Below are 22,428 nucleotides of genomic sequence, written 5' to 3'. Positions count from 1 at the left end.
ATTCGTGGATGATCTAAAAGGCAACCGAAGTCGTATCTCTTCAAAACAAAAATCGAAAGGTATACTTTCATACAGGAAGGAGGAAATCACAATAATTGACGAGATGGACTAATTTCAGAAAGAACAATGATTTTTGGACTGAAATATTTAAAGGAGTTTTGTATCCCCTAATGATTAACTTCTTATGCCATTTGTCGAACCAGTGTATATTACGAGCGTCCAAAATTCAGGATCGATTTAATCTTAACCTTTCACAACTTTGTCTAGCAGCGCTCTTCTCTGCGTAATCCATTTACTTTCATTTTTAATAATAACAATAGTGGACAGCAGCAATCCTTTTTTAAGAAGAGTTCCAAACTCTTATTTGCACATGAATTGTTATTTAATAATTATTATTATCTTTTTTTTTCTTTTTTATTTCTCCTTACATACTTTATGCTAGTTTTAAATATGAATTAGTATTTATTGGTTTAGTTGAGTTTCATGTGTAAGTAAAATAAAATAAATAAAATCTATAAATGTTACTTATTGAATCAAATTTTTTGTTTGCATGCGTCTACATGATTACTTATCGAATATAACAGAATTTACATATGTCCATTAACTCTAGAAAATTTTCCGTTTTTCAATTGTTTATTTCGTAAAAATATTTAACTCAGAACAAATAAAAAAAAGCAAAAAAACGGCGGAAAACAAATCAGAATGGGTAAACATGATCGTTACGCGTTTTAGACAAAGTTTACATTTTTGCTGTTCACAGATTCGAAAATAGGTCTGAATTGTAACTTAAACACACTGGACGACGTACCAGCGGAAAATGAGTACGACTTGCTGCCTTGTCAGAAAAAATTTCGAATAAAGCCCGAAGATGAGATCAGTGTGGATAGTATTATTTCCGCTTTGCTTTCGCGTATCGAACCTTCAGAGATGACATTTCGCAAATACAGATTCGACGTAGCTTCCAACGAATTAATGAACGAAAAGCAAGCAATTATCTTTAACGAGAATTTGTATATTTCGAAATTAAAGAACAGCGCGTGTCGTTTGGAAGAGGAAGTGCGATTGCTATTGGAAAAGGATCTGGAAGAGATTGGTGAATTTAACGTGAATGTAGAAGAGAGTTTCGATGGATTCGTAGTATTTAGCAAAAGCAAAATGCGAAAAGGTAAAAACAATATCGAATGCGGTCACTGGGTGCGCGGCAAATATAATGATCATCTTAGTTTGATATGCGAGAAACGTAGTGAATATGACTATGTCGATAACAGTAGAATTGTAAGATATGAACTATTTAATCAAAATGACTTGATGTGCATATATAGAATGGCTTTTCAGGAGAAGTCTTTAGATGCTCGTATAGTCGACGGAAAATTGATAGCGAAACGTGATGTATCCATTAACAAAGACACTCAAAGATTCAAGGCTGTTATAAATATGAAAGGTCGTGATGACGTTCTGGTGTTGGATGGTGGTATACTATTATTGACGCGCTATTTAGTTGTCAATAATTTCATAGGAGATTTTTTTTACTTCTCTATGAATCTATTTGGTAAGCAAGTATTCAATAAATGTATCGAGAGATATGTTCATGTGTCTTCCGAATAAACGCAGGGAAAATTTTGCATTGTAAAATGACGATAAATGCTACGCGTAAACGCATTAAAGTCTTCCATCGCACCTTCCAGAACGCCATACATGTAATTAACGTTCAATATTTTAATAATTATCCCAGCGAAGTGTGTGAATCGTACTATACTCCCAACGGGAAGTTGATTTTACATTTTTGGCACGACTTCCAGTACATAATACATGAAACCAAAGGTTTCATAAAGCCTGTTGAACGCATCGTGCCTAAGTTAGAGCTTATGTGGCGCAGTCACCATTTGTTGCTTGATAGATATCGCTCTCGGAAGCAGCTCACTTATGAGACGGCAATGGCGTATTTCAAAGAGCATCCAGAGCTAACTGACTTCCTGCACGACTATCTACTGAATGTAATCAAATTTAAACCTCTGAATGTGTTAGATTTCTCTGTAAGATTCTTTCAGAAGTTTAAAAAAGTTCCAGCCACTCAAGTATTTTGAAATAGGACAAGAATAAACTTATGCTCTTGTTTTTGAATTTTTTTTGTACTCCCTGACTTTAGACATAAAATTTTACATATATATATATATATACAAAAAACTTAGCAACATACTTTTAATCCGACTTTGTTTATATTGTCATAATAAAAGAAATTTTAGTTGAACTTGAAAATTGCGAATGAAACTTTTTTTTTAATAATCAAAAATCTTTCTTTGATTCGTTTGTTAGTAAAGAAATTTCCGAGACTCTTCCTTTTTTAAATTAATATTATGTCAAATTGTGAGGTAAATTAAACTGACGTGGAATTTATGCATCAAAGTGTATTGCTTATAAATTTTAAATTAATTATGTAGAACTCGTTACCTCCTAGCGACGGACAAAATGGGCGACTGATAGAAAAAACTGGAGTTAGTATTTCAATTCCGTAATATTGTACATCAGACATTAAAAAACTCGATTTCAGGATGCTGGAAGACCCGTTGAAGAAATGGATTTTAAAATACCTCGTAGAGAAGACGCTGGTGAATCCAATATTCCAGTAAGCTTTGTATCATTTAAAAAGTTCAAATTATTTCTTATCACTCGTTAGATGAGCATAAATCCACAGGCTGACGATTCCAACAATCCTCCATGCTATTTGCCACAACCAGAAGATGAGCTGCCCAGTAAAGATAACTTGCAACCCATGGGACCTATAGGACCATGGGCGACAGGTAAAGTTGATTGGAGCCCAATGGCCGGTCTAACGGGAACTCGGCCGGTAGTAGATCGTTATTCAATTACACGTTTCAGTTCCAACGAATGGAGAGCCAAGAATTTAGAAACCGTTAAAAATACCAACAAAGTTTTCGACAAAGCCATTAAGTAAGTAAAGGATAGGGGTGAACTTCTCAGAAAGAGTCTAGTTTTCTCTTGTCCTGATAGAAACCAATATAACTCGAAAACAACCCACATGCGGATTTCCTCGCTCGTGGAAAAAACGCAGACTGAGACAACGGCTAGTATGCGCCAACGAGCTCAGCTAGTTGGTAAGTGGAAGACCACTTTAGAAGTCGCTATCAAAGCTATGGCTGATGAAATAAGTACTTTGGAAGAAGAACGTGTGCGTTTAAAGAAATCCTTGGTTATTTTGGGTGTGCCAGAATCCATAGGTGCGTTGTTTTACGATAATCCGAGGAATTCGTTGATTGTTTCTGATTTCACTGATTGTAAACAGCCAAAGAATGTATTGATAAACGTACTGGACGTCCGGACACCGAATTGGTGCGCGATGTTCCCGAAGAGGAGTTGGTAAACGAATTGGCTTTATTGGCTGAAATACGTCAGTTGCTTAAAAAAACCTTAGAAGATTTCGAACAACAACAGGTAGAAAATCGTACAGCCCGCCAAAGACTAGAATATGATTGGAGTGACAAGAAAGAGGCTTATGAAATTGATTCCATCAATGTAGGTCTTGACAATAACTCAAAAATCATAATGTTTAGACCAGGTGCTGTACGTCAACCACCTGAGTAAGTACATGGTCACTATATGAGATTGATAAGGAAATGTTTTGAATTCTTAGACAAGCATCCGAGCAATATTGGGAGCATTTTAGCAAGGAAACTTTGGAAGAATGTGAAAAATGTCGCCAAAAATCGGTAAGATTTTTACAACAATGCGCAGAGCTAAAAAATCACAATATGCATCTTCGACAGGTCTCTTTGCGCCAAACTTTAAACTCAATTCTCTTAAATACTGCTCGTGATATACGAGGTCAAGCCGATACAGTGGAGAAAGCCTTTGTTACTCGTATTAATTGTACTCAAGAGAATCTACAACGCTTCGAAAACGATCTAAGAGATGTAAGTTATTGCGCCACATTATAACAAGAAAAGATATGCATTTTGCAATTGACACGCCATTATAATGGGATAACCTTCTTTAGTGTTTACAAAAATTAGCTGATACTGAGAACCGCATTGGCCACTTGCATCGCTGTGTGCGCAGCTTTGATGCCGCCATGAAAGTGGCACATACACGCATGGACAATCGGAGTTTTCGACCTAACGTAGAGAATTGTCGCGACTCTTCTCAGCAAGATCTCATCGATGAAGTGGCCACTATCCAAAGCAGTGTGTCCGCCATGCTTGCCGAATTAGAGGAAGCGGAAACCGTGAAAGCAGATCTTATGCAATTACGCAGTAAACTGGAACGAGAAATCATGTTGAAACGTCGTACGTTATGGTTGGATCGTGATCGTTGTATGCTGTTGAGATCACATTACCCTTCAGCTAATGCCCTCAGCGGTTTTGCTAGCGTTTAACTGAAATTATATGCACTACGTTCTTTTAATCAAACAATCCATGTTTTAATATATTTTTTTCTTTTGAAGTTTTCGTAAAAAATAATCGGTTTATATTTGCGGAATGCAAGTACAATATCTATTTAGCATGCGTAACTTTGGGGAAAAATGCTCAGCAATTATCCGCATATCAAAAGATGTAGCCTAGCATTTCAAAAGATGTAACCTAGTTGTTTTAATTCATTTTGCACTTTTTCGTTATTCCTCATATTATCAAACCACCGACTAGGAGAATGCTCTTCATGAAAACCTCCATATCTGAAATCAATTCCGAAAAAGCAAAAAGTAATAAATGTAAAACATTCCCTTTTTAAAATCACTAAATTCGCGTTGCGTTTAAGTTAAAATATATTATATGTTTTCATGTCCTTTAAGTAGATTACAAGTATCTTATGAGTCACGCAATGAAACTACCTTAAGACTCTTTCCTTTAAACAAGGTCCCGCTTATGTTTGAAAAAAGTCTGTAGGAATGTCGGATAGAGTGTAGCTCGTTGTAGCGTAAAATGGCATTACCGTCCCGAAAATAATCATTCAATTATGACAGTAACGTAAAGTAACTAATAAGCTTTCAAAACATTACTATTTCACACATTCTCTTGTATTCAAACTGATGTGTCTCACAAAACATTGTTAAGTATAAACCCGCTTGTGTTATTTAGGATAACAGATTTATTATGTACATACCTCTTTGGTAGATGTTCGGGGCTTATATGTTCATGTAATGATTCCATATCGGAATGAATAAACAGCCTTTCACGCATTGCAGCATTCAAAAAAGGGGTAAACAGTTTGAAGGCGGCCTTGAAAGTCCAATTAGGGTTGACAATATGTAAAGCTGACGTTGAGATTGGCATGGAAGTCTTAATGAAAACATATATTTTGAATATTTTAATGTTAGTGAAAGAAAGAGAGAGAAGTCATTTAAAAATTTATTTTATAAAGCATTATGTATCCAGCCGCAAATTGCACCTTATTATACACTAAAGTGCACTACGATAAGTTACATCAACTAAATTTAATTCAGTTCGTCATTATCAGATGGCCTTTTCATAAATTCAACAAATTGTGGTAAGATTGTTTTTGTTTACGTTGTGCGCTTCATTTTGTGTATCGTTTTAACCAACGATTGGATGGGAGCATTTTTACCATCCGCCTAAAACGCGCTTCTTTGTCGAAGTCTATAAATAAATTGCATAAAAATAGTGTGGTATATGAATGTGAAAGATTAAACGGAATGACTCGTTTCTTTTGAGCCGCCTTCCACGTACACGTTCTTAAAAAAAGAGGTTTTTATGTGAGTAAATGTTGCAATTTTTTATGCATTATGGTGAACGTTTGTCCTTTAAAAACTTTTCTACAAGTTTGAGCTATATAGCTCTAATTTTAGCCACTTCCCATATAAGAGTTCTTATGAAAGGTAAGCCTTTATGTGGAAACAATAAATAATTTTTGATATTTGATGATGAACATGAGTGAAAATCTTTATTAGATGAGCTAACTTGTAAAAAAAAACTTGCTTATAAAAAAAATAGTTTCAAACATTGATCCCACTTATCAGTATACGTTCACAAAGAATTATGGCCTTTTTCAATTTTTTTCTTTATTCCTTTAATTACAATAACCTGGGGGATAAAACCGGGGTGTCACCCATTCAAGTAATACGGCGATGGTCGGAAAGAAGAAGAAAAGCGGATGTCGTCTAGTGACTTTGTGCACGATTGGTAAGTTTCATGCCGTTACTCGCTAATGCTATACAAAAGGCAATTTGTTAAAATTTTTGCATGCGCCCATTATATAGCATTCATCCATTAAAAGAAGTTCCTTTTTTTTCCAAAAACCAAAATTATTTAAAAAAAAGTCGATGAAACAAAGAAAAAATGGACATTAAGTTGACCTTCACATAATTAAAGCTTACAATAATATATATATATATATATATATGTCATATATTTCACTTACCACAAGTAAGGCAATAATTTTTTGTGCATAACTAGGACTCAAATGTACAATTTGGCTTAATGTTAGATTTTGCAAGTCATAAATACCAACACCACCTACAACCTGGCTTATAGGCTCAAGGGAACCCAACTCCAGCAGAATAACCGATACGCGAAATAAAACATCTATACTGATCTCATCGGGCTTCCAATTACCAAAACGGTATATTAATATACGGTGGCCATATTGATCTCTGTAGGGTGTAACGCTGATAATATCAGAGTCGCCTATGTATTTGTAATCTAAGGGACGAACTGTTTCATAATATGATAAGTTTTGCTCCCGGAACTTATAATAATTGCATATCTATAATAGAAATTAAATCGAAAATTATCTTAAAAACTTTATCTGTTAGAATTTTATTAACAACCAAACGATAGCTGCTGGATATTTTCCAAAAACGAGCTCTTAAAAATTTTATTAAATATTCATCATCGATTCGATGCGGCTTACAATCATTGTGTTCTATAAATAGTAAAAATGTACTTAAATTCCCTCCATTTTCAATCTAGAGAAGTAGTTACCTAATATGTATCGACGAAATTCTTCAATATTTTGAGTTTTAGTCTCTTCACATTCCCCCCTTTCTGCAGCAATCCTTTTAAATTCTTCTGGTAATTGTGGTTCCAAATTAAGCTCGTATTGTGTCAATGCCATGATAATTGCTGTTTTAGCATAATGAAAGCTAAATATTATTATCAAAATGTTAACTTAAAAATGAAGTTTAACAGGACATATTTAGTTGCATTTTTGTAATTATTATTTTATTAAAATAGAGGCGATCAGAGCTGAGCGCAGACTAAACCATTGAGAGAAATTTATCTAATTATTATTATAGTCTTTATATATGTAAAAATATAATAAGTCGAGAAAAAAGATCGTGGCGTTTTTCCCGATACACGAATATTGAATCACTTAACTTTGGTAGCATTGACCCTATCAAGGCACTGCGCCTGAATTAGCCAGCAAGTCATAGAAAATTATGAAATCATGATGAAGTTTACTAATTTATTCAAAAGTAATCGCGATGTCACAATGAGCCATAAAAAAGTCTTTACAGTAATTCAACTGAGACGATAACGCGCCTTAGGCTTGTGAAAATCCTTTTGGTTTTTGCAATGAGTACGTTTTGTCAAAATCAGAAGCAAGCAATCTGTTTGCTCCTTTGGTTTCTGGAAGTTTCAACGTATGAACACATCGAAAACGCAGATCAATCATCAATTATCTATAAAAGTCTTCGAAAAATTGAGAAAAATACATAGTCTAGGATGGATGAAGCTGTATAAACGGTAAGAACTTCCGGCTTGACGCCACGCAGGGTATTCCTTTGTATTCGGTGTAAGTGGAGCTGTTCCAACGTGGCCGACGTCCGGAATTGGTCGATAGTGAAGAGGCGGTTTTCCCTCGCGACATTGCCAGACTACTCACACCTTTAAACAATAGCACATATAGTTCTTAATAAAGTTCATTGAAAATAAAATATATTTCTCTTTTGGTAAAAGAACGCCACAAACTTCTCCCTTGGTCTATTATACTACAAGCTAATACTATTTGATGTGTAGGTTTTTCCTATTTGAAATAACTATAATAGCTACTTAAACATGTCAGATAATTATTACATTACAATATGGCATAATTAATAAACCGTAGAGTCAAAGTGCGGCATCATTTATTAATTCAATCCTACTAATTAAGGTTAGCGAAAAAATTCGCTTGGTTCTAAATTGTTAATCTTAATCGTCTACCTAGCATGTTATGCATTGTAATAAAATATGTGCATATTGAATGGGTTCTGAAAGTCGTCTGCTCTTTTACTTATATATCTTTACTAAAGCTAACTTAACGAATACGAATTAAAAACTTTTATTTAAAATTCGTTAACCATTTTAATACACATTTATTATCACGCTATATCATGTATTAATCTAACTTAAGAAAGAGAGTTGTATTCGCCATTTGACGAATCTTGGATGCTCAACAATATCTAAACTGCATTGTACGCTATATTGTGAGAATCACAGAATTTAAAAAAAAACTGTTCTTAGCTTATTAGCAACGGTAGATGTGCGAACCGTTTAATATATGACAGAGAGATAATATTCAAATTTTCGGTTTTTGACGATATTTGAAGGCGTCTTTGGCAACTAATTGTGATAAACCTTGAATGCTAACTTACCGGTAGAATGAGATCAAAGCCAAAGAGATTAATATGTTATTTATAAAAACGTAATCGTTGTATGTACTAATAGAAAAAGAGTAATAAGATATGTAATTGAATGACTTCGATGTTCATTTACATCAATCTTTTAAATTGATCAGCGATAGATCTCTCAATTCTTGATATTGCTACACATGGTAGAAATGAGAAAATAGAGGAAGAAGGCGAAGTTATGCATAAGGACGGCAGCGAACAAATTGTGTTATATATAAAATTAAAAGGTAGACGGACCAGATGTGAAAAAGCTTTCACTTCTTGTTTTTATTCGTTTATCGTCTAAATTTAACACTATGAAGCAAACGCTTCAATGCACTTACACGATTGAATTTATTGATTGTTAAACAGATTAACTGTTTGATTGATTTAATTGTTTGTTTTAATTTTCAATTCCAAATACGATTGATGTTTATTTCCTGGCCTGCCATTACGAAACGTAAGTGAAAATTTAGTTGGCCGAAAATATGTTGTGTGTTCTTTTTTGATGCAAGTAATGTAATTAAACAAAAAAAGAAAACTGAATTAATAAAAAAATGACAATGTTAACTAAAACACTTAACGCAACTGAATTAAATTAACGATCAAGTAAAACTACAAATATTATTTACATTGTTGGTTGCTAAAGCCTATGTACTTAGTTCTAAATGGAGAATAATTTCAACTCAGGTGAGGCTGTTGGAGGGAGACTCAAACTTTTATAGCAATAGAACTAGTTAAAAGCTTTGATGCGAATTCTCGAAGACCTTCAACACATGCGAAAACAAATAAAATAAAAAAAATCATTGTTTTTTGCTTTTCGTACGCTGCCGTTACTTATTATTTACATAGAATTGTTTATAAAAAATTAATAATAATGATAAAAAATTCTTGAAGAAAGAGAGGAAAACCGTGAAACGTGGATATGTTCCATAAACGCGCTAAGGGTTTTTGACATTATTAAACATTTTGAAATGCAGTTTTAATTTTGTAATATTGAAAAATAAAAAAATACGTTAATAATATATTAAGTTAGCAGAAAAGTTCTGCCATATTTTAAATAAAACATTTGGATTTGAAGATGTTTGAATTGTTCATTAGCAGTTAGCAGTCGAATGGTCGATCCTCCCTTTTAACTCCAAAGTGGTTAGATGCGGGTTACCCTCTAATATGGACAGCAAAATGTAATCATCGCCCCGAACGACCATTTTCTGTAATCTCCGGAGCGAAATTTATGGAAAATATCTTTGGTACGTTTCCCAACATATAGTAGGCAGCATAGGATAGCGAAATCGTTAAACATTGGAATCTAATATCGTGAGACGGGTTACAAATATGATACTTGTTTTGTAAAATACGACATTATTCATGAACATAATGTACACTACCTTTTTACATCATATGATTCATATTAAGTTGGCAAGGATATGCAAAGCGCCCAGAAGCATTTAAAACATCCCCACCTTTTAGTAGGAAGGCGATTTAGAATCATTTTCCGACTTAGTTTCAGCTTGTATGGGTATATGTTTGTCTGATGCGTGTCCATGTATTTTGGTGTTCAATCTTTAGGTGGCTGTTTTTGAGATATATTAACGAAATTTTCAACGTACATGTACTAGACCAAATTTTAATAATAAAAAATGTCTTCATTTTTCTGAGCGTGGAAATTTTGATAGAAATTTATTGAAACATTTTGCGAACATAAAATTTTCATTTTTTCAATATGAATAAGCGATGAACGGACAATGAAACTTCCTTTCATAGTTCATTCCACCTAGTTTTCGGGTTTGCTTGAAAATACATACTTGATTGCTGTAATAGCCCATATTCTCTTAAAAACAATCAAAGATCTTCATTCTTCTGCTTTGCAAATGTTTGATAGAGTGTGAAAGTTTAAACAAATTCTTGTCCACACAAATAATGAGAACGAAAGAGCAACAATTTAAATGGCATTTAAATAGTTAACAGTGCAAGGAGAAACTAGCCCTAGCGCGTGTATATGACATGATGCTGGTGCTTTAAGAGAAAGGCTAAATTTATAATAATAATAATAATAATATTAATTTTACAAGTTAGCCTAAAATCAGACTGCCATAAATTTTATTATCAAATTAAACAACGCCCTCGCTAAATTCACTGTTGAAAGGCAAAGCACAGAGTCGTTTTTACTAAATAAATGGTTAAATGCCAAACTTAACAACTTAAATGTAACGTCAATCAACTAAGTTCAATGCCCAACTTAACAGACCAAAGGGATTCAATTCTGTTAAATAACAGACCAACACACAGATAAAAGCTATCGTTGCCTCAATTTTTGAAAAAGCATGACGGCGTATAAAATCACATGATTTTATTTTCTTTTTATAAACACGCCAGTATATGTTTGCTAATGCACAACACATCGGAAATTACATACTCGACTGCATACAAATACACACGATCAATTTTATTTTCACAGTTCGTGAGTTATGCTTTAACTGTTTATTTTACATAAAAAAACAGCTGCTACATAGCTCTATCTATCTGAAGCGTTGTAAAATGTCGTATTACTCTCCAAGAGCTTGCGCATAAAGACTTGGAAAGCTCATCTGATTTTATTTACTAGGTCTGTTACGTATTTGTTGTTTGGTATAACAAAATTAGTGGAAAAGTTTTTTTATTACGTGTAAATTATTGTTTAAACCGTCGTTTATGGGGGAACTGAAAGGTGTACAAATTTTTTAAAATCTGCAACGCGATCAACAATTGCCTTAATGAGTTGAAAAAAAGAATATTTTGCATAAAAAAACTGGAAATGGACCCCATGGGAAGCGCTGCGGCAGCAAACATTCCAAAGAAGCCAAAAATTTATGTTAGTAAGAGTGAAAGTGATAATGCTCATGTTAAAGATGATTATGATGATGATGCGGAAGATTTATGGTGGACATTGCCGCAGCTAGTATTAACAGAAATATTTTGGCTATTACCTGTTAAAGATATCCTTAACGCTGGCTTAACTTGTCGTCGGTGGTACGAAATTGCTAACGATGATTATCTTTGGAAAAGAAAATTTCATCGACATTTCAAAACTGATCCTTGCATCGCCTTAAAACCTGGTTAGCGAATATATTATAAGTGATGATACTTCTTACTAATTATGTTTATGCCAACAGGAGCCGTTTCATGGAAAAGTGAATATGAACGCCTTACTTTTGGAATACCTTTCGTTCAGTCGCAATGTCTTAAAGGTCATGTACATCAAGTCTTACACGTTAGCTTTTCTCATAATGGTGAAATGTTTTCCACTTGTTCTAAAGATGGCTACGTTATTGTGAGTATGATAAAGGGTAATAGCAAATGTTCTGCAACAATCTTAAAATAGTTCACTTAAATAGACATAGTCTAATAAAAAAACTAATTTATTGAGTAGGTTCATGACAACTCTCGCAATAACATTTCTCATATTTCATATTTTAGATTTGGAACGCCGGTCATCCATGCACCGAAAAGTATTCGCAAAACATGAAGAAATTCAATTGGAAATATACACAATACTCACAATTCAATCAAAGCGATAGTTTACTTTTGGTATCTGGCGTTCATTTCGGATCGCCCCACAGTACATCTGGCGAAATAGCTGTGTTTACAGTAGACGGAAATGGTATGTTCTATAAATTCATGCAGAAGCGCTCTTTTAATTTTTACGTATAGTTGAATCTCATTTGCGATGTCGCGTCATAAATCGACCGTATGATATATTTGGAACTTGGTTCAGTGACCAATACCTTATATCCGGGGACTTGCATTGGCTAGCTCAAATGGTTAGTACGTCTATCTTATGGCTGAATAAAGCCAATCAAGAAGTAGATTCGGAACACGTACCTATTATGAATCAACTCTATAAATTCTACAATCGTAATGCGAGTTCGGTAAGAGCCATAATGATGGCTAAGTGCCCATGGTTGGATGAATCGAATGATCCTTTGATAACGGCAAGCACTTCGGATGAAATTTTGGAGGTAAATAAATTGCAGGGATATCTATGCATTCTCTAAATAATGAGTGAGCATCTCTATTATTATTAATATTAGTCACCGTCGGATGACATTGAAATGTCAGAACACTCATTGACTGTTCAAAACTCTGTTGGTAACCCTCTATCTCACTCTGCTTCTTTAAGAAGAGCTTTTCATATATCGTTTGATGATTCGACACCTTCCACGTCGACTGCTTCTTTATCTTTAAATTGGAGTTTGCAGCGCAGCAATGATTCCACAATACATTATTTAGATGAATATCGTCGAGAATTTACTGGAGATTCCGTATCTGATGAGTCGGTAGATGAAGAAGAAGATGAACCAATGGACGCATCTGATGAATATGATGAGATGGAAAACTCTATACCAAAATATCTTATATTTTCTACTGGTTCCAAAACGTATACACCCCATCAAATTGGTATTAAACGTATTAGAAATATAACATTTCCCAAGAAATTAGATCCAGGGCCCTCACTGAAGGAAAGAATCGCCGCAAAGAAGGCAGCCGAACAACAGGTTAGCAAACGCATTGAATTGAATAGTAGTTAAATTTAACAACATACTTCGTTAAGAATCAATTTCGCGATCCTGATCCAGATTGGTGGGACTATGAGGCTGTAGCTGATCGTTTCGATAAAGTTGACAAAGTAATAGACCTTCATGGTCACATTATCGGAATGGCATTAAGCCCCGACCATAGGTACTAGTGATGTTAAATCTGCTAAGGGGATGTAATATTTTTGTATGTTTAGATATCTCTATGTTAACACACGCCCATGGCCTAAAAATTACATTATCACGAACCCCCTGGAACCGCCACCGATTGCTCAGGAAATTGATATACATGTCATTGACCTAATGACTTTAAAGCGTATTGGTAATATGCTGAGAGCTCATAAAGCTTACACCCCAAGCACGGAATGTTTCTTTATATTCTTAGATGTATGTGACGATTATGTAGCCAGGTAATTAATCAAAACATTCACTATCACGTTAAAAATACCTATAATATCTTATACACTTAGTGGTGCTGAAGATATGCACGCTTACTTATGGGACCGATATTATGGCATATCTTTGGCTAAATATAAGCATACTGATGTCGTAAATAGTGTAGCCTTTAATCCTAAAGATAATGAGATGTTGGTGACCACTAGCGATGATTTCACTATCAAGGTATGTTTATTTCATGCCCTACATAATTGCGAGTACACTCCAATACCGATTTCCGTTAGTAAGAATAGACTTTATAAACAACGGGATTCAAATATATATATATATATAATAGGTCATATTGAAAGTTCTGCCTGGGATATCGGGCAACACTCATCTGACTGTCGCAAACGAACGTGTGCTGAAAAGGTGTCATTTCAGCTTATATTTTTTTATGAAGATAATTTTCTAATTCTTTGATCATGTAAAAGCTGTATTGATTTCAAAATGAATGAAATATCCGAAAAAATACGCTGTGCAATGCGTTTTTAATATAATGGTAATGGTAAAAACGCTGCAAAAAAATTGTGAAGTGTACGGTGAGAATGTTGTAACTAAAGAAATAACTCGGGAGCGCCTTGCTCAATTCCGTTCCGGAAATTTCGATGTCAAACATGCATTTCGCAATCACTAAAAAAGTCCAAAAAATTTGGCAACAAGCTGTCAGCAAATAACAGATGCGCTAAACATCAGCCACATGACAGTTTGGAATTATTTAAAAAGAGCAGACCACAAAAAGAAGCTCGAAAGTGCAGGAAAACCTGCGGAGATTTTTCAGTATTACCCATTATATTCTTAACCAATTTTGCGATCATGTATTTTTCACATTTATATTTACTTTCCCTTTCAGATTTGGAGGTCTCGTGCTAAAGCTAAACAAATGAATGTTGATGCTTCAAATAATAATGAAGCATTCTATTTGAAAAACTCAGAGGACAAATGACTGCTCTCAATTTACTTATTGTTGTACTAACATCAAAAAATCTATTTTGTTAAATTTAAAAATTGTGAACTATTTGTCGTTTGCATTATTTTTATTTAATTCTAATATGAGATTAAGATATATTTTCAGGTGTGTCCCAAAAATTTATTAAATTTCAATACAATGTTTGTGAACTTTATACCTATACAAGTTACGCATATTGTTTATTTGCTTTAATTATTTAAACATTTTATTATTTTATTAATAATCAAATCAATGAGTTTAAAATTGCTTTTAATAAATATATACGAATATATGTATATTATTTTTTTAATGTTATCTATAGATACAAAACTAAGAATTTTATGCAGTGATTGAAAATTGAAGACTACTAGCTAATAAAGTAGAGAAAATAATTGTTTAACAATGTACAAGACTTATACGATTTATCATTTCTTTAGTTGCCAGCTGGCAGGTAGTCAAAATTATCGTTCTGCTCTAAAAGAGGATTATCTTGATTGTCAAATTTACGGTTTTTACGTCGTTTTTCTGGATGGCCAAAACAATTCTGACATTCTTCATCGTCTTCCGAAGAGCTTTCTCCAAATGCCGTCGGTTTCTTGTAGATACAGCAACCTAAAAGTTACGCGCGAGTGTAAACTCGTACCTGTTTATAAATGGCTTCACTTACATTTAGATTTCTTTTTATTCAAATGTTCATTGTCAACGGTACCTTCATGCCAGACAACTTTCTTACTGTTCTTCGGCTTTTGCAATCTTAGTCTAAGCACTGGTCGTGGCTACTCATAACAAAAAAGATCTCAGTATTTCTCAGACTAAAGTCCAAAATTCAAGCAAATATGATTACCTTACCGTCGTATCTGATATATCCTCATGTGCAATAACTTCAGTTTGTGAAATGGTTAGTGAAGCTTCTGAATGTGCAATTGCTGCGTCCATATTTTATTCCTTAGTTTCAATTCAGTTAGCGTTATCACACATACATGGAGAGAGAATCAATGACTAATTCCTATCCTAAATTTCATCCGTATAAACCCAAATAATTGGTGATTTTTTTATATTTTTTTTTTGTTAAACACTTGTAGAAATTTCTAGAATGTATTTTTAACAGATGATTGTGCTTACAGTGCATTCTATAGGCGGAGTAGAGTTGTACTCACTGGTATATATCTGGCCATATTTAAGCAGGCGATTATCGCCTGATTTTTTCAGAGACAATTAATTGTCGCCAAGAGGCTAATCATGTATCATCGTCGTCAGCTTTCCAATACTTCTGCTCAAATTTTCAAATCCAAAGCATTAATAACTGAGAGACAAACAATTTTTTTTTTGTGGCAAACAATAACAAGCATTATTATTATTTTTTTTTTTTTTTGTTTGCATTTGATATGGATTGGACCTTTTAACTTAAATTTATAATTGAAATAAATGATGCTTTTTTACTAAATTTTTTCAATTTTTTGCTTTCTAGGTTATGTTTGACTCTTTTTTTATTTCTTTATTTCAATTGAGTAACAGGCTGAAGTTGGTTGTGTGCACCCCAACGACAGCATGAAGACTCCAATAACAAGCATTAATAACAAAAGTAATGGATAATTATGTAGAATTTGAAAAGTGCAAAATGCAATAAAGTTAAATTTAATGTTTAAATTTTTAGGTCATTCGTTTAGCATGAACACTAGAAATAACACGTCATTTGAGTTTCAGCAAACGGTATCTGCCCAATTTTCTTTTTTTCGTGTTTTATCGGTGTTAGGGTTTGCAACAGAAGCGAAATTTTTGGAAATTTTAAAACAATAAAAAAAATATATATATACATTTCTTTTCTTTTTCCGTCCGGATTGGTATGTGTTCCCCGTGATAACAGCAACAACAACATCAGCCTGTCTCCCTATGCAGACAGCGTCTGAATTAATTGTCATGGATAGAGACGATTTCGAGGGTTTCTATACGAATGAGCATAACAAGAGATCGAGGATGGTTGGAGATGATGTTGATCTATCGCCCAAAGGAGGAGCTGTAGGTAAAGCTTTAACATTGCTCCAGAAACAGGTAGGTAATAAGTCTTATAATTTGGGTGCCAAAGCCATTCCAATTCACGATATCAACTTGTATGACTATCTTTCGCAATGCAGTTTTGTAGTTTTTGTTGAAATTCGTGAAAGTGACGAGAGAAAACGTGTAAACATCAACTCGGACCTTTTGTTTGTGATTATTTAAAAACTTTAAACATTGACGGTTTACTAGAATTAAGAGTGGTTAGCAATAGCAGAGCTAAATTGTTTTTCAGCTCTGTTCGTAATGCTAACAGCTTCGTCAAAGACAATGATTTCATAAAAAAGAATTTAAAAGCATATATTTCGACAGCTTTCACGGAAAGTTAACGAAGAAGTTCGAAAGGTCTTCACTGAAAACAGTGAAAGCAAGGTTATCAAAAAACCTGTCTCCGACGTTCCTATTAAGTCTGCTGTAAGGTTTCGAAGATGGAATCTTAACAACTATGACGAGTTCATTCCAACCACTAGCATCAAAATTGGTTTTAAGGGGAAAGCCCTCCCCAAAGCACTCAAATTTAATTTTTGTAATTTGCCCATGGAGTATTTTGTACGATGTGTCTAAGTTCTGCAAAGCAAAGGGGAAAAGGTGCTTAAACTGCCAAATGTGAAAAATGTGCAACAACGAGATGCTTGTCCTGTCGTTCAGGTGAGCACAATACTTTAAATAATTGTTGCCCGAACAGGGAACTGGAATTAAATATTAACAAGATCATAGCCATTAAAAATCTCTCCTATAAAGAAGTGAAAGCGACTACTTTGAATGTCTGGATGACAATTCCTACGACGAGAATTTCCCTCAATTGGGGAATGCGTCTGCATTTCGAGCAAAGATGATAATGAAAACGCAAATAATATTTTAACAAAGAAAAAATTTAATGCGGTCGTTAAAAGGAAATCTGTTATTTCCAAACCTTTTCCCCGTTCACCCATCAAACCTTCTCTCAATTCACCCTCCAAGCCGTCTGTAACAAGGCCCCAGCGGCCAATAATTTGGAAGAACAATTTTCGTTTCTCGGAACTTAGTAGATTTATCTTTGCGATTAAAGAATGTATTCGTCCGATGATCCCTCAGATTCTTGTTAAGGAATTCGAAAAAAAAATGTTTCTCTGTGCTAATACTCGTCACGATCAATCACTCTGTACTGCGAGAAAATCCGCAGGGGTTTCTTTTTAATTTAAAATATGATGTCGTTTTTACAATATAATGTCCAATCCATCCATCCATAAAGTGTTCTACGTAACTTGTCGTTTTTGTATTTTTAGATGAGCTCGATTAATATTGATTTCTGCATCTTATGTGAAGTTTTTCTGAGAGATGGAAATTTTTTTTAAATTAAAGTGTCCAATTATACTTTAGTCACCAAATGCCGATATGACGATTATGTTGACGTTAGTATACTAGTTAAGAAAGCCGTCCATTTTACACGTATTCCCTACAATGCTGCTGGTAACATTGTCATCATCAAAACCATGACTCTTAAATCGAATTTTTTCATAGCATCACGCTACTTTTCACCCAGCCTTGATGTACAAACTTTTCGTGATGAGATTCAGAGATTCTGTGACTTTGTTGATGGTGCACAAAACGTGATTCTAGCCGTAAATTTCAATGCTAGACATTGCTTGCACGGCCATCAAGTCTCGACCAGTGCTAGCAGTTTTAATGTCTTAAATAGTTCTAATGTCTTAAAACCGGAGTGGTCGCACGGAAAGCAGTGTCTTGGACCTAACTTTTTCGAATCCAACTATTTTATCATTTAACGCGAAGATGACCAACGTCTCCGCTAGCAAAAGGCAGCTTTCTCCCATTTTTTTTAACAGTCGCAATGAGTCCCTTAAAAAAATAGAAAATGTCATATCATGCAACTTCTTTATGGAACGTCTGTCTAAAGTTGATTTTCCTTCCGATTTATTATCAATTCAAAGTGCTTTTCCGTCTAAGATCGAGTCTGCTAGAACCAAGTTTTTTTGATATTGAGTCCTTATCACCTAAACCTTGGTAGAAATCTTCTCCGTCAATACTCTCCTATTTTTTCTGGAATTATAACAATGGTCCTCGGCATTTTAGTCAAAAATTCATTACGTTGTAATGGAGTTAAGTATGATATGTCCTGCTGCATTCGATTAATAACTGCTGGTCTATTAACTTTACACTCTCAGAATTGCGATGTATCAAAGTTGTTCCCATTCCTAAGCAGGCAAAGACTTAAACGATTAAAGTAACTTTAGACCAAGTTCGCTAATATTTGTATTCATAAAGATTAACAAAATGTTTAGTATCCACAGATGTATTTGAAGAGGAATTGAAAATTTAAGAGAATTCTACCGAGCTTAATCAACTTGACACAACCATAAACTTTTCTGTTGTCCAAGGGAAGCGCAACGACGATTTTACTAGCTTTTCTTAAAATTAGCTATGAGAAAAGGTACTCCATTGACGCACATGTTCGTTAATTTGGCGTTTTTAAAACGCTCAAGAACGAGCTAAAATAATGTTCCCAGCTTTAAAGAAATCCATTAGCCTCTCCTTAACCATGAGGATAATCCGGAATGGTCGAACGAGTTTTACGCTTGACTACGCCGTTGTAAAAACCCGTGCAAATTTTATTTATACTATAGAAATTTGAAATTGCTTGTGTTTTTCTAATAAAGAAGCTTTATTCATACTATAGAAAACTGAAATTCTTTGTGTTTTTCGAATACAGAAGCTGCTATAAGTTTTATTCATGTTTTTGTGTATATAGTTCGTGTCTTTTCAGTGTCTTTGCAAAAACTGATTATTGCGGATACCGCATGTGACTTTGTTTCCTCTAAATATAATAAAAAAAAAATCACAAATACAAAAAAAATAAATAAAAATTGGAAACAATTGACATTATCCTCAGTAGTTCGTAAACCTTTTCAATTGAGTGGTTATTTCACAAATTACTAAATAATACACAACCATAAGGCATAATGGCCCCGCGGCCACCAGATAAAAACTCAAATAGATTTCATTTATTAGCGGACATATCCCCTCAAAGAAAAAAAATTAAAAATTTCGACTTTCCGGTGTTGCCAACCAGTAACATTACTCCTATTGACAAAAAATACGTTGTGATTTCTTCAACTGATCCAACAATTTCATATATCAGTCATTTTGCTATTAAAAAAGGGCTAGATACCATTACAACATATATAGACTCTATTTCGATTCTACGCGATGGGAACTTAGTTGTCCTCGCTGGGAACCGTCGGGCAACCGAAAACCTCATAAAATCGAAATTATTAGCTAATTTATGTGCTATTTCCGCTAAACTGCATGGCGAACTGAACGCGGTTCAAGGCGTATTTCATGCTCCACGCTTAAAGCATGTTCCGGAAGATGAAATTGTTCGCAAAGTGGGCAATCAAGGAGTGACTGAATTTTATAAACTTACCAAATTAAATGACCATGGAAAAACCCGCTCCCCTACAGAAAGGGTTGTTTTGACTTTTAACCGCTATCGGCTACCGTGAACTGTTGATGTAGATTGGTAAATGTGAAGTAGAACTTTACATTCCAAATTCTATGAGGTGTTAAAATGTCAACACCTGTGTCATACGGCCTTGATCGACACTTGGCCTTGGACAAACAATGCCCACGTTTTATACAAATAAGTGAAATTCTAGAAATCAAAACAGAAAATTACTGTAGCATGGGCGAAGCGCGGCGCAAGTATCGGGAAATTAATTCATCTGGAACCCAAAGAGTTAACAAACGTAATATCTACGCTTCTGTCGCCTCACAAATAGAGCCTAATAAGCCTTTAACTCCAACTCCTTCCAATGAAAAACCTGTTCTACCATCAATCAAAAATTACATTGCGAAACCAGTTCCATTATCCACCAAAAAAAATTGAAAAAATCAAAACAACAGCAAATATTGAAAAATTAAAACAACGACACGTATGCGAAAATCTAGTAAACTAGATACCCCAGAAACATCAGCTGTTAACTCTAGACGACAAATTAAAAGTTGTAATGAATCCAATCTTTCTTCCTTTAATCAATCTTCAATTTCAAATTATTCACTTGCGCCCACTCGTTACACTTCAAATGTACGTAACCACCTAAGTACAGATTATTCTGCTAGTAAGAACAAATTATTCACGCAAAATTCCTATAGCGACCTGCCAACTTAACCCACATGTCAACTTAACCCATCTGCGCCCACTCGTTGCGCTTCAAGTGTACGCAACCACCCAAGTGCAGATTATTTTGCTGATAAGAACAAATTATTTATGCAAAATTCCTATAGCGACCTTTTCGACGGAGACGCTGACATGTCAACTTAACCCACCTATCAGTCCGTTTCTATGTCACTACAATTAAATAAAGTTTTTAAAATTCTACAATGGAACATTAAAGGACTTATTAATAATTTTGATGAACTCCGTACACTCATAAGTGATTTTAATCCAATCTTTATATCGCTTCAAGAGACCCCTCAAGAGAAGCTCTTTTAATCCTATTCCACCCAAATCATATACTGGATACGTCACGAATGTTGATCAAAATTTATATTCCAAACAAGGAGTTGGTGTTTTTATAAAATCAAGTATAACTCGCAAACGCATGAGCTTAAGCTCAAACGTACAAGCCGTAGCGATACAAATAATCTTAAACATAAAATTAACAGTTCTTTCGCTCTATATCCCATCTTCGGAATCGTGTTCTCAACAAAAACTCTACAATTTATTATTTGTATTTCTGTCATTTGCACTCCCAATGGAAATTTAACTGGCGCAGATGAGGTTTCTAATTACTTTGGAAAAGTGTAGTGCGAATACTCCTCTGACAGCAACTTTTCCCGTCCTTTCATAGAAAACAAAAGAACTCCAATTTCTACTTCAAATGTTATTGACAGATGTGCCATGTCCCTGGAAAATTGCATATCTACCTTAGAATTTGAAAGTTGTCTCTCCAAATCGAAGGGGAGGACAACTGGTCTAGACCGCAATCTTCTACCGATTGATCAATGCTCTGTCTAATTCAAGTAAAAAGAAATTATTGGACCTATATAATACGGCATTTTTGACTGGCCATATACCCTACATGTGGGAACTGGCAGCAGTTGTTCCGATTCCAAAGTTAAAAAAAATCTCAATCGCATCGGATTATCGCCCAATCTCTCTTTTATCTTGCCTCTTAAAAGTATTAGAATATATTATAGCATCTAGATTATCTTGGTTTCTTGAGTCCAAGAACCTGATAACAAAGCAACAAGTTGGTTTTAAGCGGGATAGAGGGTGCATCGACGCTCTTTTACTTATTGATTATTTGACAAGCAAAGCAATTTCCGAACGGAATCATGTAACCATTCTCTCAATTCATTTCGAAAAAACATTTGACAGAATTGGTCTTCATCTTATTTTAAGACTCTTGAAATCATGGAATGTTGGCCCAACTGTTCTAACAAAGGTGAATTTTATACAGTACGTTGCTTGGAGAAGCCATGCGCACATTAACACTATAAGTTATCTTACCAAAATGTTTGTTTTAAGCAAGATTGACTGTGCTTTGATAATTTATGGCAATATCTGCAAATCTAATATCAAGATCCTTAAACCGGTTTATCACCAAACCCTCAGAGCAAGTTGTTATGCTTTTCGGACGACGCCCATAAATAATATAATAATTGAAACTAGTCTCCCAACTTTAAAAAATAGACTTAATGAGTTAAAAGCGAAAATAGTCCCCAAGCTTCCTAATTCAAACAAATCTATTGTCGGTGAAGATGTAAGAAAGATTATTATTGCGAAGCAAATTCAAAAG

General features: G+C 34.3%; 5 protein-coding genes across 8 annotated transcripts; 3 read left to right on the top strand and 2 right to left on the bottom strand.

Annotated features, from left to right (window-relative positions):
- The first annotated feature begins 745 nt into the window (after positions 1 to 745).
- LOC119642381 lies at positions 746 to 2,100 on the top strand. The gene is made up of 2 exons (XM_038041525.1): positions 746 to 1,549; positions 1,612 to 2,100. The coding sequence occupies exons 1-2, from the start codon at positions 928 to 930 to the stop codon at positions 2,082 to 2,084; spliced, it is 1,095 nt and encodes a 364-aa protein (XP_037897453.1). The 5' UTR covers positions 746 to 927; the 3' UTR covers positions 2,085 to 2,100.
- Positions 2,101 to 2,659: 559 nt separating this feature from the next.
- On the top strand, positions 2,660 to 4,412 carry LOC119642383 (tektin-4). The gene is made up of 5 exons (XM_038041526.1): positions 2,660 to 2,949; positions 3,010 to 3,236; positions 3,302 to 3,596; positions 3,650 to 3,929; positions 4,013 to 4,412. Exons 1-5 carry the CDS (start codon positions 2,675 to 2,677, stop codon positions 4,388 to 4,390), a joined length of 1,455 nt encoding a protein of 484 aa, XP_037897454.1. The 5' UTR covers positions 2,660 to 2,674; the 3' UTR covers positions 4,391 to 4,412.
- A 148-nt stretch (positions 4,413 to 4,560) lies between these two features.
- On the bottom strand, positions 4,561 to 9,155 carry LOC119642380 (clavesin-2-like). 2 transcript variants are annotated; one of them, XM_038041523.1, is made up of 6 exons: positions 8,965 to 9,155; positions 6,954 to 7,094; positions 6,800 to 6,894; positions 6,391 to 6,735; positions 5,116 to 5,291; positions 4,561 to 4,687 (listed from the first exon to the last, which is right to left on the bottom strand). In XM_038041523.1, exons 2-6 carry the CDS (start codon positions 7,084 to 7,086, stop codon positions 4,582 to 4,584), a joined length of 855 nt encoding a protein of 284 aa, XP_037897451.1. In that variant the 5' UTR covers positions 7,087 to 7,094; positions 8,965 to 9,155; the 3' UTR covers positions 4,561 to 4,581. The 2 variants fall into 2 exon arrangements, with proteins under 2 accessions (XP_037897451.1, XP_037897452.1); XM_038041524.1 differs by lacking the exon at positions 8,965 to 9,155 and having other exon boundaries at positions 6,954 to 7,106.
- Positions 9,156 to 11,214: 2,059 nt separating this feature from the next.
- On the top strand, positions 11,215 to 14,671 carry LOC119642391 (F-box/WD repeat-containing protein 5). Of its 2 annotated transcripts, none has more exons than XM_038041541.1 (9): positions 11,215 to 11,715; positions 11,773 to 11,930; positions 12,077 to 12,260; positions 12,311 to 12,618; positions 12,691 to 13,155; positions 13,212 to 13,339; positions 13,392 to 13,604; positions 13,665 to 13,815; positions 13,928 to 14,386. In XM_038041541.1, the coding sequence occupies exons 1-9, from the start codon at positions 11,415 to 11,417 to the stop codon at positions 14,042 to 14,044; spliced, it is 2,025 nt and encodes a 674-aa protein (XP_037897469.1). In that variant the 5' UTR covers positions 11,215 to 11,414; the 3' UTR covers positions 14,045 to 14,386. The 2 variants fall into 2 exon arrangements, with proteins under 2 accessions (XP_037897469.1, XP_037897470.1); XM_038041542.1 differs by lacking the exon at positions 13,928 to 14,386 and adding an exon at positions 14,483 to 14,671 and having other exon boundaries at positions 11,217 to 11,715.
- A 191-nt stretch (positions 14,672 to 14,862) lies between these two features.
- On the bottom strand, positions 14,863 to 15,708 carry LOC119642392 (E3 ubiquitin-protein ligase PPP1R11-like). Of its 2 annotated transcripts, none has more exons than XM_038041543.1 (3): positions 15,428 to 15,708; positions 15,246 to 15,354; positions 14,863 to 15,190 (listed from the first exon to the last, which is right to left on the bottom strand). In XM_038041543.1, exons 1-3 carry the CDS (start codon positions 15,512 to 15,514, stop codon positions 15,012 to 15,014), a joined length of 375 nt encoding a protein of 124 aa, XP_037897471.1. In that variant the 5' UTR covers positions 15,515 to 15,708; the 3' UTR covers positions 14,863 to 15,011. The 2 variants fall into 2 exon arrangements, 1 of the variants encoding a protein (XP_037897471.1); XR_005248032.1 differs by having other exon boundaries at positions 15,098 to 15,221; positions 15,288 to 15,354; positions 15,423 to 15,514.
- Positions 15,709 to 22,428: the final 6,720 nt, after the last annotated feature.

The sequence above is a fragment of the Glossina fuscipes genome, unplaced genomic scaffold, assembly GCF_014805625.2.
Source record: "Glossina fuscipes isolate IAEA_lab_2018 unplaced genomic scaffold, Yale_Gfus_2 222, whole genome shotgun sequence".
Lineage (NCBI taxonomy): Eukaryota > Metazoa > Arthropoda > Insecta > Diptera > Glossinidae > Glossina > Glossina fuscipes.
Note: the sequence above shows the minus strand (reverse complement) of the source record. Positions and strands in the feature narration are given on the sequence as shown.